This window comes from Chanodichthys erythropterus, chromosome 6 (assembly GCF_024489055.1).
Source record: "Chanodichthys erythropterus isolate Z2021 chromosome 6, ASM2448905v1, whole genome shotgun sequence".
NCBI classification, from domain to species: domain Eukaryota; kingdom Metazoa; phylum Chordata; class Actinopteri; order Cypriniformes; family Xenocyprididae; genus Chanodichthys; species Chanodichthys erythropterus.
In genome coordinates this window covers 33,568,197-33,582,864 of record NC_090226.1, presented here as the reverse complement: position 1 = coordinate 33,582,864, position 14,668 = coordinate 33,568,197, and the positions used below count along the sequence as shown (strand labels likewise).

Here is a 14,668-nt window from a genome sequence, read left to right as displayed (position 1 = left end):
GAGCTAAACATGCATTATATGAGAATTAACACAGCACAGCAAGAGGATGCTAGATGAGTTTTGCAATACAAACATCTTCACAATTAAACTAAATACTGTACCCAGTTCACTATAAACTTAATGGGGGGTTCATGTTTCCACATTAGATGTAATGACGTCGTTAAAACTCTGTTTTGCAAAACTAAATCTCTTAAGACGTTGAAGGTGTCGTATTTCTCGGCGTCGACTCACCGCATGCGTTTCTGATTGGATGACACCCTTCGTCGACATCACATCAGCCAATAACGAAGCTCCGCGCTTCTCCATCGATCAGCACAGGGATGGAGCTCTCCTCCTGACGTCACAGCAGCCAGCGGGGCTCATGTTGGGAAGTCCGAATCATTTGCGCGAATCGGTTCTTTCGAACAGTTTGGTCCTTTGACCAGTTCATCGGTTCTTTTACGTCCTCGCGGGTTCCCAGACATTCCTTGACATTTCACATGCTTTATACATGTTGGTTAATGTATGTTTATTTATTTCAAGCTTCAAGAGTCATCAGTTATTGGCTCATTTTGTGTCAGACCTGAGGCGCAGTACATTTTTATCAGGCCTACACATTAATAAATACACGAGATTAACATAAAGACCTGGGCAACATGAAGATATTATTCATTTAAAACAAAAAAAGTGAATATAGCACTGATGAATATAATATTTCCCTGCAAGTCAGAGTTCTCGAACCAATTGATGTCCGACTCGCAACTCGCGGTTCATGCAAAAAATGAACCGGTTCACGAGTCAAACATCACCAGTTCAGGATTGGACCACACATTTCGCCCAATCTGTGTTACCAGCAGCAACAGAGAGAATCGGGCTCGCATTCATAGGTGTCATTGGCACAGAGCGGAGCGCTGGCTGTCATCCTCAACAAAGGAATGGTTTGAGCGCACTGTCTCCATGGTGATGCCGTGTTTCAGACATATATCAGCCATAGGTTGTGCCATGCATTCAAGGAATACGTGAATCGTGTGTGCCAGAAGAAGCCTTTTGCGCCAGTGTGCGCATTTGGAGAGGCGCATCAGCCGTGATCAGACTGCAGCTTTACTGGATCATCGGACCTTGCTTTTGCATTTTATTTGCTTTTTTTTCTGGATTTTTCCCCCCTGTGAAGTATAATGTTGCGCGTCGCAGCTGGCAGGCTGCTTGTCGGATTGTTCTTTTTGGGGGTTTTACACAGTTTGGAGGTGGTGCTTCCAGCAAGGGCAATAGATGGTGAGTGTATGATTTGGTACATGTATCATCACACAACACCCACAATTCAGCAACTGTTGCCATGCATTTATCCATCATCACATCAGACGGCCATCCTTTGATGCGTTGATACACAGTTGCTATCTGAACCGAATATAAATGTCTCCACGGTTATGCGCAGGTAGATGATCTTATAATGCATTAGACGGTTTATGTTGAAGTAGCAGCGCGTGCATCACATAACCAGCTCAGGAGTGCAGATACATTGATAATCTGTGGATGAACCATCACAGCACACATGCCCAGAATAAAACATGACACATGCAACTTTTCCACATCAGTTCAGCGTGTGCACTAATCTTGCACCAGCACAAAACACGCATGTTACTGTCAATTTAGGATTGGATTCTTGTAAGTTTTGTAGAAGAGGTCCTCCTTAAATGAAGAAGATTGTTTGTTATGTTGAATCATGAGTAGGCTGTGTGCATCTGCAATCCAGCAGGCCCTTTCCATCAATAACCTATAGATGCATTTGTAAAGGAAAAGAAGGATCTCTGGTGATCTCTGGACTGAAATGCATGATGGATTGTCTGCCTTTTGCACATTATTTTTTACATGCATGCAGTCTGTAATGAAGCTGAAAAGTTGAAGAGCTTTTAGACAAATGAGCTTCAAGCTCTAATCTATGTGATCTGGATAGGAATCATCTAGACTTGTATCACACTGGCATCTTGTCATTCAGTGCTGTGGATGCTGGTCTGAAGTCAACATACTGGAGTTTATTGTAGAACGTGTGTGTGTAGTAAATGCAACAAGCCATCTACTAAGTAAACTGCCCTGTGTGCAATTAAATCCTAACTCTGGAAACAACTACACACTTGTTTACTTAGCTCTGCAAATGAGGACGCAGCACAGACTTCTTTGTTTTTATAGAAAGCTCCTGATAATTACTACAGACTATCCCTAAACAAAAGGAATACTTTACTCTTTTCCACCATTTATATGCTTTTTATGAATTATTTTAACACAGAGGACATGACAGATTTGTCCACTAAGTATCTTCACACACATAGGCCTACTTTACATACATTAAGAATGGAAAAATAGTAGTTTATTTCTTTGCGTAAACCTAAAACATTCACAATTCTGTTCAATGTCTGTTTCTCACAGACTGCAGTGTGCAGTTAAAACTGCTGTGATAATAACACATCATTTTCTCACAATGGCTTGTACCGCAGTATAGAATACGCTGAAAGGCTTCGTGTTCAGTTCTGTCGCTGGCTAAGCTCATCAATGGTGTTAATTAAGGGGCCCCTATCAGAGAACTACACAGAAGGTTGCTGTTTTCTCATGGGTCTTTTGAGGTGACACACACTGTCGTCTCCCTCTTAAAGCTGCCTCTTTATATAAAACAAGGAATTAAAATACCATTTTTTTTTGCCAGAATATGGTCCTACACACAGTATGCCCTGAGATGATATGATGATAATCAATTGTCACCATGCTTACCTGGTCGAAAGTGTTCATTTCCCCATGTGTCAGGTCCAAAATCTGTCAACAGCCCTAGATAATAAACAGATAATTTATTTTTTAAAGAATTTCAAGTGTAAAAGTTTGGCATTTGGGTGAATTTAGAGTGTGTAATGTTAAAATACTATATCCCAGTTTAATATTCAACTATAAGAAAGCTATTAGTAGCTTGAATCCTTTGAAAAGTGCAACAGTGTGACTCGGTAAGGCTGTCTAAACATCCTGAACAGCTCAACACCAACATTGGCTGAACCTTGAGTTTGGGGCAGGACCATCTGTTTGAGTCTTAGCAGATGGGGGTCTTTTTTGGAAAAATGTTTTTGCACATAATTGCCAATTTCAGCAATTTAGTGTACAGTATGGTTGCTTTTATTAAAATTGTTTTATGTATATTTTGCCATTTTAGAAACCATCCAGTCATATGCTCTCAGGGAAACCGACCTTGGTCCACCAGAACTGCTCAGTTTATCATGATTTAAGAGCTATTCACACCAAGGATGATAAATATAATGATAACTATATTTGCATTCACAATAATGGACAATAACTTCATGTTTACTATATGTGAGCGCTGTAGTTTTGTCATCTTCCGCTTTAAATGCTCAAGCCGGTATGGATACTGATTGGTTGTTAATGTTTTTATAGTTCATCAGCCAGAAAATATTGTTATAATATCGTATCGGTGTCGTTATAGTTATGGTCTGGACTTAGAAAGATTTTTAAAACTTTATCTTTATTAGGGCCCGAGCACGGATGGTGCGAGGACCCTATTGGAATTGCTCTGCCAATTCTTCTTCTTCTCCAAAATGAATCGCATTTTTGAGGGCCTAAATGTTCTCAAAAACTCATGAAACTTTGCACACGCGTCAGAAGTGGTGGAAATTTACATCTGATATGGGTTTCAGAATTAGGTGTGGCAAAATGGCTCGATAGCGCCACCTACAAAATTTCAATTAAGCACCCTTCGTGCTACGTTTCACTTACAGTTATGAAATTCGGTAGACAGATGTAACAGCCCAATACCTACAAAAAAGTTCTGGGGTGCAAAGTTTGTAAACCCAACAGGAAGTGAGATATTTTGAATTTTCTCTACAAAATGTTGGCAGTTTTTGCCATTTCCACATGTTGTACTTTAACGAACTCATGCTAGGGCTTTTATCAGATTAACATAATTTTTGGTCAGTCTAATCTAAAGGCCTTTGAGATGTTAAATTGCGAAGATCTTGAGTTTTCGCTGAAGGGCGTGTTCGTGGCGGCCTGGCAAAGTTCGATGTTTCGCCATGAAACAGGAAGTTGTTGTAACTCGGGCATACAATGTCTGATCTGCCCCAAACTTCACATGTTTTATTAGAGTCCTGACCTGAAGACATCTATATGACAATATTCAGTTACAGTCATAGCGCCACCTGTGGGCAACAGGAAATGACATGTTTTACACTGTGATTAACTCCTCATAGAGATTTATCCAGATCAACATCATATGTTATCAGTCTAATCTCAAGACCTTAGCAATGATAAATATCAAAGATCTTGAGTTTTCGCTGAAGGGCGTGTCCGTGGCGGCCTGACAAAGTCTGATGTTTCGCCATGAAAGAGGAAGCTGCTGTAACTCAGGTATACTATGTCTGATCTGCTCCAAACTTCACATGTGTGATAAGAGTCCTGGCCTAAAGACACCTATATGACAATATTTAGTTAGTCATAGCGCCACCTGCTGGCAACAGGAAATGGCATGCTTCACGATGTAATTCACTACCAGAGTCACATTTCATTATGCCACGAAGTACCAAACATGCTAGAGACACGTTAAATCATGCAACACTTGGCTGAGTGCTAATTTATGCGATTAGCGCCACAAAAGAAACAGGAAGTTGTTGTAACTCAGGCATACAATGTCCGATCTGCTTCAAACTTCACATGTTCGATAATAGTCCTGGCCTGAAGACATCAACATGGCAAAATTTAGTTACGGTAAAAGTGCCACCTGTTGGCCGCAGGAAGTGTGGCATTTCGAAATGACTTTGGCATAATTCTCCTGTAATTACTCACTTAAATGCATGACGCCCACTGTTCACTGTTTTCCTGAGGCCAACGGGTGGCGGTGAGCCCGGGTGCGAGGGCCCTCTCAACGCTGCTTGCAGCTTTAATTGTTATTGTTCTTGGTGTGAACTGGCCTTCAGTCACCCTCCTGTAGATCCATCAACAAATATAGCTGCGAGCAGCAATTATCGGGGCTCAAGCACTTTAAGGCTTTTAAGCACATGTTTTAAAAAGGCATGTTTTAAGTAGCAAGCCTGTAACCATCTAGATCAGGTGAATCCGAATGCAATTTGTCCATCTTGAGCCAAGGATTCCAGCGACATAAGACACGTGAGCCTATACCTAACGGTTCAGGAGTTATGAGCCATTTCGTACTTTTCACCACTGTAGCGCCCCCGTCAGGCCGACTGGGGAGAGCCTTGGTGATGTTGTAGACGGTGTGAGTACTACCAGCCCTCAATGTTTCAAGTCTCTACGACTTACGGTTTGGTCTGCCAGATCACTTTTAGGGGAGAATGCTGATCCTTGGAAAATTTAACAATTACAATAGTGTTTCTGCGCTACACCCCTAATAAATGGTGACTAAAAACTTAAAAGTGGTCCATATGCTGTATTCCAAATCTCCTGAAGCTTTGTGTGAGAAACCGACCACGTGAGTAGATAAAGACCCAATTTTACTGTTGTGCTTGGGTTGAACAAACTTCCTCTTGAGTCCATTGAGCCAGTATTGTGTGCAACTGATGTCTTTATATTCCCTGACAGGTAACCTACCCCCTGAGGGTTTGACATTTCAAGAGTTTGAACTGATGGGAAACTCTTACGAAGAGATATGAGATACGTACTGTATAGCACAGGAAAGACAAAGAGAGGAGGAAATAAACAGATGAGACAGACGAGTGTGTTCCCCACCCCCAACCTCACGTCTCCTTCACTCAACTGTGAAACACATCTGGATAGGGAAAGGTCATTTGTTTGGAAGTATGCATGAGGAGAGGGTGGAAAGGAGGGAGGATATTCTCTCAAACTCCCTTTACACATCGATCGCTTGTTCTCGATTTGTTTTGAGCAAAGATGTTTGGTGGAGAAACTTGAGTCAGCCTTCCCAGAAATTTGAAATATCAACCACGGAAAGGAAGTAACATGGATTGGAGAGGGGTGTATTTTAGGAAGTTGAGCTAAAGTAAGATGACAGGAGGAAGTCTGAGCTGCTCTTCCCTCTCTTTTATCCATCCACCCCCTCGGCTATGTGGATAATGTTGCATGATGTGCTTTTGCTTTAATGATCTTAACTAGGTACTTTGTTTCGGTTTGTGATTAGGGTGTCTTGTTTGTTCTGAAGGTTTAAACTAAAGCTTGCACAGAAATGGAAAATCTATCATCACTTACTCAATTTGTATGACTGTTTTTCTTCCGCAGAAACAGAAAAGGATTAGTCCATAAAATTTTCCTGATAATTTACTCATCCTCGTGTCATCCAAGATGTTCATGTCTTTCTTTCTTCGGTCGAAAAGAAATGAAGGTTTTTGATAAAAAATGATTATTCTCCTTATAGTGGACTTCATTGGACTCCAGGCAGTTGAAGGTCAAAATGACAGTTTCAGTGCAGCTTCAAAGAGCTTTAAACGATACCAGATGAGGAATAAGAGTCTTATCTAGCGAAACGATTGGTCATTTTCGAAAAACATTTCCTACGCGGCGCCTGTTACATTTTTTCCTCAAGTAGAATAGGGAAGGTGTAGGACATATGGCGTAAGCTTTTTGAAGAATACGGAAAGCAGAAGCACTTAATTTATTTTCGACTGAAGAAAGAAAGACATCTTGGATGACATGGGGGTGAGTAAATTAACAGGAAAATTTTATTTGAAAGAGGACTAATCCTTTAAAGGGATAGTTCTCCCAAAAATGAAAATTATCCCATAATTTACTCACCCTCAAGCCATCCTAAATGTATATGACTTTCCATCCTGTATATCCTGGCTCTTCCAAGCTTTCTAATGGTAGTGAATGGTACCCAAGATATTGAAGCCCAAAAAAATGTATCCATCCATCATAAAAGTAATCCATACAGCTCCAGGGGGTTAATAAATGCCTTCTGAAATGAAGCAGTGTATTTTTGTAAGAAAAATATCCATATTTAAAAATGTATAAAGTATAATCACTGGCTTTCGGTAACGGGCATATGTAAGTCGAGTTCCGGCAGAAGAGTGACCTGTAGGTCTGCACAATTAATTGAATTTCTAATCGTGATTAAGATTACGGATGCCACAATTTCGTAATCGTTCAGTAGCATGATTACATTACATTATGTGTTTAGAGCATGCTACGTTGTGAGCGGCGAATCACGACTACTTCAGAGTGTAAAAGGTCTAACCCAGCACAAAAGGAACTACCAGTGATGGAAAAGAACCGGACTTCCCATCACTAGTGCACACAGCCTATATTTTTATTCCACAAAATTAATCTAAATGGAAAACAGTGATAGATGGACCGCTTAACTAAGGGGAAAATCCAGCATGACTTTGAACAAACCATGCGAAAAATGATTATGTATTTCTGTTCAACACAACACGGCAAAAGCTTATACTTTTCATATACTGTCTACTATCTTTGTCTAAGAACTTTTAGACAGGACTGTTAAATAGATCGTAAACTAATGAAGATGGAGAATGCGAGCACTGTGTGCTCTGGCTGAGCTGTCAAAATAAAAGTCTCAACAAGTGCAGATTAGTGACTTCAGAGTTCCTACTGGCAGTGCGAATGCAACCAGGAAAATGGCACTATGGGAACATTAGTTCTGGTGGCTCGTTCCTATAACAACTAGAACAACATGGTGCAAAAGCCCCTATTATTATTACATGCATATTTTTGCTTTTTTAAAGAAGAAACCAAACCAATGTATAGTTGATATTTGATGCTTATTGCTATAGAAAAGCAATAAAAAAATTAGCTTGTTTTTTGTTTTTACATAAAATACGGCATACAGTTGATCAATGGTATAGTTATTCAAAACATCATTCAATGTGATTGTGATAATCGTAAATAATAATCGCAATTACAATTTCAAGGGAATAATCGACAATTATGATTTTTGTCATAATCATGCAGCCCTAGTGACCTCTGACCTGATGTATGTAGTGTAAGCTTAGACGCCTCTCGTGGTTCATAAATTCCTGGATTATATTTATGTGCTTTTTTGGGCTTCAAAATCTCAGGTACCATTCAGTCCCATTATAAAGCTTGGAAGAGAAAGGATATATTTTTTAATATAACTCTTATTGTGTTTGGCTGAAAAAAGAAAGTCATATACACCAAGAAAGGCTTTAGGGTGAGTAAATTATGAGATCATTTTTGGGTGGACTAACCCTTTAAAAGGAGAAATTTTGAAGAATGTTCACTTTGCTCTTCTCCAACATAAGCAGTGATCAGCACGGCTTGCAAACTCCGTTTTTAGGTGAAAAATGCCTAAGCTTGTCTCCTAGCCTTGGCCAAGCCAGTGTTTAGCTGCCTAGCCTGTTTGTCACCCTGTCAGACAGCTGAAAAGTGCTCCAAATCTCTTTAAACCAGCCAGAAGACCAGCCTGATTTTGCTGGGAGACCAACTAAGAGCAGCAAACCGATTTAAGATGTTTTTATTTCTTAAAAAAATGAGCATGGCTCTTTATACTTGTGAAGTTCTGTGATGACCATCTCAGCCCATAGACAGTGTTTGCCATCTTTAACGTGTTAGTGAGGGTGAAGACTGTTTTACCAGTGTTCATGACAACAGAGCTGTTCTTGGAGCTCGCAGGGCTGGAAACATTGAGCTCACAGGGCCATAGCTGTCACATTACTCAGACGCTCGCTCGGCCGCCAGCAGGCTCAGATGGAGGAAAACAGCACTGAAGAGCTGAGGGAACTTCCATTTAGTGAGACGTAAATGTTGAGAGTTTGAGAATTGGATTTGTGGGTGCATGTAGTACATGTAGTTCTAACCCGATTATGCATATCCGACAGTGGTCATGTTAATGCATTAACCCGTTTTCCTTTATTGGAGTAAAGTCAAAAACAGCTTTAGCATAAACCAATTAACACAGCTATATTTTTGCCCATTACGGCATGTTTAGAGCACCTTAACCTGTGTTCTGTCAGCTTATTGAAGTGCACATGTCTGGCTATGTGACAGGAAAGCGTCCTTAAGGTGCGGTCACATTAATGAAATTTTGATCAAAAATTAATCAAAAATTGCCAATTGCGTAGCAATGTACACTATGAAGCACAGCTAACACAGAAGACACTTTTCAAACCAAGCAGCTTTCTGCTGGATCTAGGGGTGGGTGATATGACGATATGAAACATTTTATTTTACGATAACGATATATAGCACAATATAGTTATTTTGTGTTATTTGATCTAATTTCTCTTATAAAAAAAGAAAAAAAGAAGTAAATTACAACCAGTAGGACAAATACAATATAACAAGAATATGAATTAAATTAAGTTTCTACATTTAAAATGTAGTTAGAATTAGTACAGAAATTTAATAATCAAATGTAAAAATAAAATATTGCATAGTCTTCACTGTATTAATTTAATATAAATGTATTCATATTAAAGCTAAAAAGGTTATTCAGTCAAGAGCAGAAAGTTATTTTCTCTTGTTTGATTCACATTAATGACTCAGAGCAGCAGGTTTATTAGGCTGCTGTCACTTTAAGACCAAACGCACGGATCCATTATACTGATACACATCCGGTTTACTTTCACTTGAGACAGAACCAGCTGTGTTTACATGAATACTGACATAATTGCACATGTATTCGGCCACTGAAAAGCAATAATATGTGGGGAAAAAAACTGAATTTGCGATCGCCTTCTGAGAGACGGTGCACTTTAACAGTGCACTTTAACATAATTCATGCTCTTTAGATTCTCATTCATGCATTTCATCACTCTGAAGTGTCAATAGTGCTATATATTTACATATTACGATATACACGATATAGCAAAATCTCTAACGATAGACTTTTTGCATTTTGCATTGCAATGCGACTAGCCCTAGTCGGAGGCAGCGGCAAATTCACTTGACCAACATAAACATGAGTGAAATCTGTCTGAGGCACTTTTCTTCCTCATGTGAAACTCCCAAACGTCCAAATTCCCATTGAAATCACTGGCAGAAGAGCGGTAAATGCGACTGCACCTTTACTGTGGATTTAAGTGCATCTAGACAGAGCGAGCGTTTTGCGGTAGGGGAGGAGAAACTATATCGCACACGCTGACTCTATCTTGACCCAAGAAACTATAAAAATGTGCAGCTGTATTAGTTTCAGTCAAAATGCTGTATACATAAATGCATGACAGGATAATATGAGTCCCTATGTTTCCTGCTGACATTTTGAAATTCTCTTGGGTTTTTAATGCTTTATTTAACATCACATCTGACATAACATACTGCTCAAAAGTCAGATACACGATTGATTATATTTTGGCCCTGTTTCCACCTGGTATTAAGATGCATTTTGGTCGATCGGATCACAAGTGGACGAGGCAGACACATACCCGTTTACACCTGGTGTTTTAATCCGTCTCTTTTGTCTACTTTCAACCACTCCTGACTTGATTTCTTCGAGGTGAAGGTCTATGGGTGGGTAAATGGGTGTGTTTTTTTCAGTGTTTCAACCTAATGGACAAAATAAGCTTGCACAATTTACATATGAACACGACCAGAGATGACTTCCCATTATGTTTACGCGTTAGGTCAGTAGGTGGAGAGTCAGTGGGCTTTTGTGGCTGTTTGAACACATTCGACCGTATGAGCGTCTACACCATGAAAGCTATCCAGTTGAATGCGTTTTCAACTACTAGAAGTGGCCGAAAGTGGCCAAGCTCAAAACCTTTTAGACCCCGTTTACACCTTTATTTAGCGTCGTCCACTTCTGGTTTACTTGCTTTGCCAGGATATTGGTTTTAACATAAACTGTTATCAGTGTATTGGTGCGAATGTGAACGTGCTCAGTGAAAGAATAACAGTTCTCCTTTGAAAATTGCTGGAAACTGCAGAGGTGAGGTTAGAGAAAAGGCCACTTCCTTTCTCGAGATGAATCACGAGTCATCTGTTGGATCGTGGACGTGGTGGGGGGTATTGATTCCTCAAAGTACCTCTGATTGGAAAGAGCAAACACACAGTAGTTGCTTTGGTAACATCCAGTTTACAGCTGCTGGTTGTTCTTAACCTGTTGATTGTGGTGGATCTCTTTCATTCTGTTTTCACCTAACTGAAATGTTAAGCTGACAAAAATGCATCTTTGATTTCTTCAAATTTCTACAATTTCAGTTTTGAACTGAAATTGTGATACACAGTGGAGATAACCATTGCAATGATATGTAGTTATAACTATAGTTATTGCATTACCCAGAATGCAACAATTCAGTCTATGCAGTTCAGTGTTTGAATGAGTTGCATTTTTATTTTGGCTTTTATTATTAAAGGTGCTCTAGAACATTTTTTTCACAAGATGTAATATAAGTCTAAGGTGTCCCCTGAATGTGTCTGTGAAGTTTCAACTCAAAATACCCCATAGATTTTTTTTTATAAATTTTTTTAACTGCCTATTTTGGGTATCATTAACTATGCACCGATTCAGGCTGCGGACCCTTTAAATCTTGCGCTCCCTGCCCCCCGATCTCTCCACTATAATACAGTGCATTTACAAAGTTCACACAGCTAATATAACCCTCAAATGGATCTTTACAAGATATTCGTCATGCATGCTTCGGGTCATGTGAGTATAGTATTTATTTGGATGTTTACATTTGATTCTGAATGAGTTTGATAGTGCTCCGTGGCTAAAGCTAACATTACACTGTTGGAGAGATTTATAAAGAATGAAGTTGTGTTTATGAATTATACAGACTGCAAGTGTTTAATAATGAAAATAGCCACGGCTCTTGTCTCCATGAATACAGTAAGAAACGATGGTAACCACATTTAACAGTACATTAGCAACATGCTAACGAAACATTTAGAAAGACAATTTACAAATATCACTAAAAATATCATGATATCATGGATCATGTCAGTTATTATTGCTCCATCTGCCATTTTTCACTGTTGTTCTTGCTTGCTTACCTAGTCTGATGATTCAGCTGTGCACAGATCCAGACGTTAATACTGACTTCCCTTGTCTAATGCCTTGAACATGGGCTGGCATATGCAAATATTGGGGGCGTACATATTAATGATCCCGGCTGTTACGTAACAGTCGGTGTTATGTTGAGATTCGCCTGTTCTTCTGAGGTCTTTTAAACAAATGAGATTTATATAAGAAGGAGGAAACAATGGAGTTTGAGACTCACTGTATGTCATTTCCATGTACTGAACTTTTGTTATTCAACTATGCCAAGGTAAATTCAATTTTTGATTCTAGGGCACCTTTAAAAATCGTATTATATTTCAAATGTGATATTAGGTAATGGACTGTATGCCATCAAGCTAAAAGAATATCCAGTACAGGAACTTAAAAAAAATTGTTTAAGGTTTAAAGTGTTTGTGTGAAATCCACTGCCAGAGAATAGTTATCATACTTGACTAGACTAGACTGGTGTCTAAATAGGTGGCTATAATGTGTGTTTGAGACGGACTGTATATATACAACACCTCACTGCTCTAAATGTGACGAAAGTCTCAGACTCTACAGTGTTTATTCAGTGAATATCAAGTTTTGTAAACTCTTGTAAAACTCTTATAAATGTGATAGACCCACACTGATGTAAGAGACGTGAAAAAAAAAAATCAATAGTATAACCGTCTAACTAAGAAATCATGCACTTTCAAGTTACTTTTTTTTCTTGTAAACTTTTACAGTTTTTAGTTGAACATTTACAATCAGAAGTTTATCAAGAGTGCCTCGAGAAGTTCAAACTCCAGTTGCGACACATTTTATAGATAAAATGGGTATTATATTATCAGTCTCCTTGATTGTAAACCATTTGGACGAAAACATTTGGCCAAAGTTCTTGAAAATCATTGAACAACAACAGCTGTAAGTCTTCTGTGACTGTCATATCAGTGATTTTGGCCCATTCTTCTTGAGTGTGTTTATGTTGACCATTCTTATTTCACTCTTAATGTAAGCTTAACCTTGTGATTGGGATTATTGTCCTGCTGACAAAATTTTCTCCAGGCTTCCAGAGATTGACACACATTGCACCATTCCCTGTATGTTCCAGTAACTTTGAACAGTGCATATTGGTTTACCATGAAACGATCCTGCCCATAAATAATGACATCATGCACAAGTACTGTTATATGGGATGTAATCAAGCAGTTCTCTTATACCAGGTGTAATAATATCTCTGATGGAGATTTTGGGCAATTCCAAGCTGTTCTCAAATTTAACATTAATATAACTGGCTCATAAAGGCGAGGCACTGGGTATGACTGGAGACCTGCTTTCACATGGTTCTTTTTGAGCGCTGCGATATTTTGTGAAAACATCTCATACAGGCCAGATCTCCTTAAAGGAGACCTATAATGTCATTTTTACAAGATGTAATATAAGTCTCTGGTGTCCTCAGAATGTGTCTGTGAAGTTTCAGCTTGTCAAATTTCCCCCTATTTGGGTGTGAGCAAAAACACACGGTTCCCTTTAAATGCAAATGAGCTGCTGCTCCCACCCCCTTTCCAGAAGAGGGCGGAGCTTTAACAGCTCAACAACAACAAAGCTGGAGAATCTCACGCAGCCAAAATGAGGATTGTCAGTAACGGTGTTCAGCCTTCCCAGATGAAAAAAAGTACACTTCTATAATGTACTTAAAGTGCTCTATTTTCATGCACTAATTAGGGCTCAGCACTGATGGTGCGAGGACCCTATTGTAATTGCTCAGTCAATTCTTCTTCTTCTCCGAAATGAATCATATTTTTGAGGGCCTAAACACTTTGAAAACTCATGAAACTTTGCACACATGTCAGAAGTGGTGAAAATTTAGGTCTGAAATGGGTTTCTGGATTAGGTGTGGCAAAATGGCTCGATAGTGCCACCTACAAAATTTCAATTAAGCGCCTTTCAAGCTACATTTCACGCATAGGTATGAAGTTCGATAGACACATGTAACAGCCTAATACCTACAAAAAAGTCCCTGGGTGCAAAATCTGTAAACCCAACAGGAAATTAGATATTTTGATTTTTGCAGTTTTTGCCATTTCCAGACTATCTCTGTATTTTAAAAATGTATTTAGATACCACTACCACCATTTAGATACATTTGAACCCATAGTGCCATAAAAGTGGTAACTAAATATATTTTTTAAATACAGAGATAGTATATTAAAAGCACATTTTAGTTCATATTTCATGGTGTCTCAAACTAGCATAGTTGAGTACACTTAGATGTTCTTAAGATTATCTTAAGAAGTACTAAAGTAGAATTATTAGTAAAATTAGTGTGCAAAAATAGAGCACTTTAAGTACAAAGTATTAAGTTATTAGTATTAAGTTAAGTATTAAGTATTAAGTGTTCAAACCGGAGTCGACACTGATGGAGAGACTCAGGAAGAAGTTACAACTTTTAGACGTTTCTGAATGGTTAGTGGATAAATTGATGTAGTTGCTGTGGAGTTGATTCATCATCCACTAGCATGTGCCGTCATGTTCATCTTTTGTGTTGAATTGACCCTCGTTCGTGAAGCAGTCCGGCGTAAAATGACGGCATGTCAACAACACTCGACTACAACAACTCTTCCTCTTCTCTAAAGCGGCCCAACATGGCCCCGCCCCCTTTGTTGTGTGTTCTCGGGGGCGGGGTTTATGTAAATTTTATGGTTAGTGATGTCACATTGTCACAATGTAACATTTAAGGAGGACCTATGCTTTTTTATTTTCCATGTTCAT

At 39.0% G+C, this 14,668-nt stretch overlaps 1 protein-coding gene across 6 annotated transcripts in view; it reads left to right on the top strand.

The window, feature by feature from the left end:
* The first annotated feature begins 839 nt into the window (after window positions 1–839).
* lrp1aa (low density lipoprotein receptor-related protein 1Aa) overlaps window positions 840–14,668 on the top strand; it is a 223,629-nt gene continuing 209,800 nt past the window's right edge. For 5 of the 6 annotated variants that reach the window (XM_067388716.1, XM_067388715.1, XM_067388717.1 and 2 more), the window contains exon 1: window positions 840–1,251. In XM_067388716.1, coding sequence (XP_067244817.1) covers window positions 1,155–1,251 — 97 coding nt within the window. In that variant the 5' untranslated portion in view covers window positions 840–1,154. Of the gene's footprint in view, window positions 1,252–12,070; window positions 12,183–14,668 lie in introns of those variants that run through there. The other variant, XM_067388718.1, reaches the window with a different exon arrangement.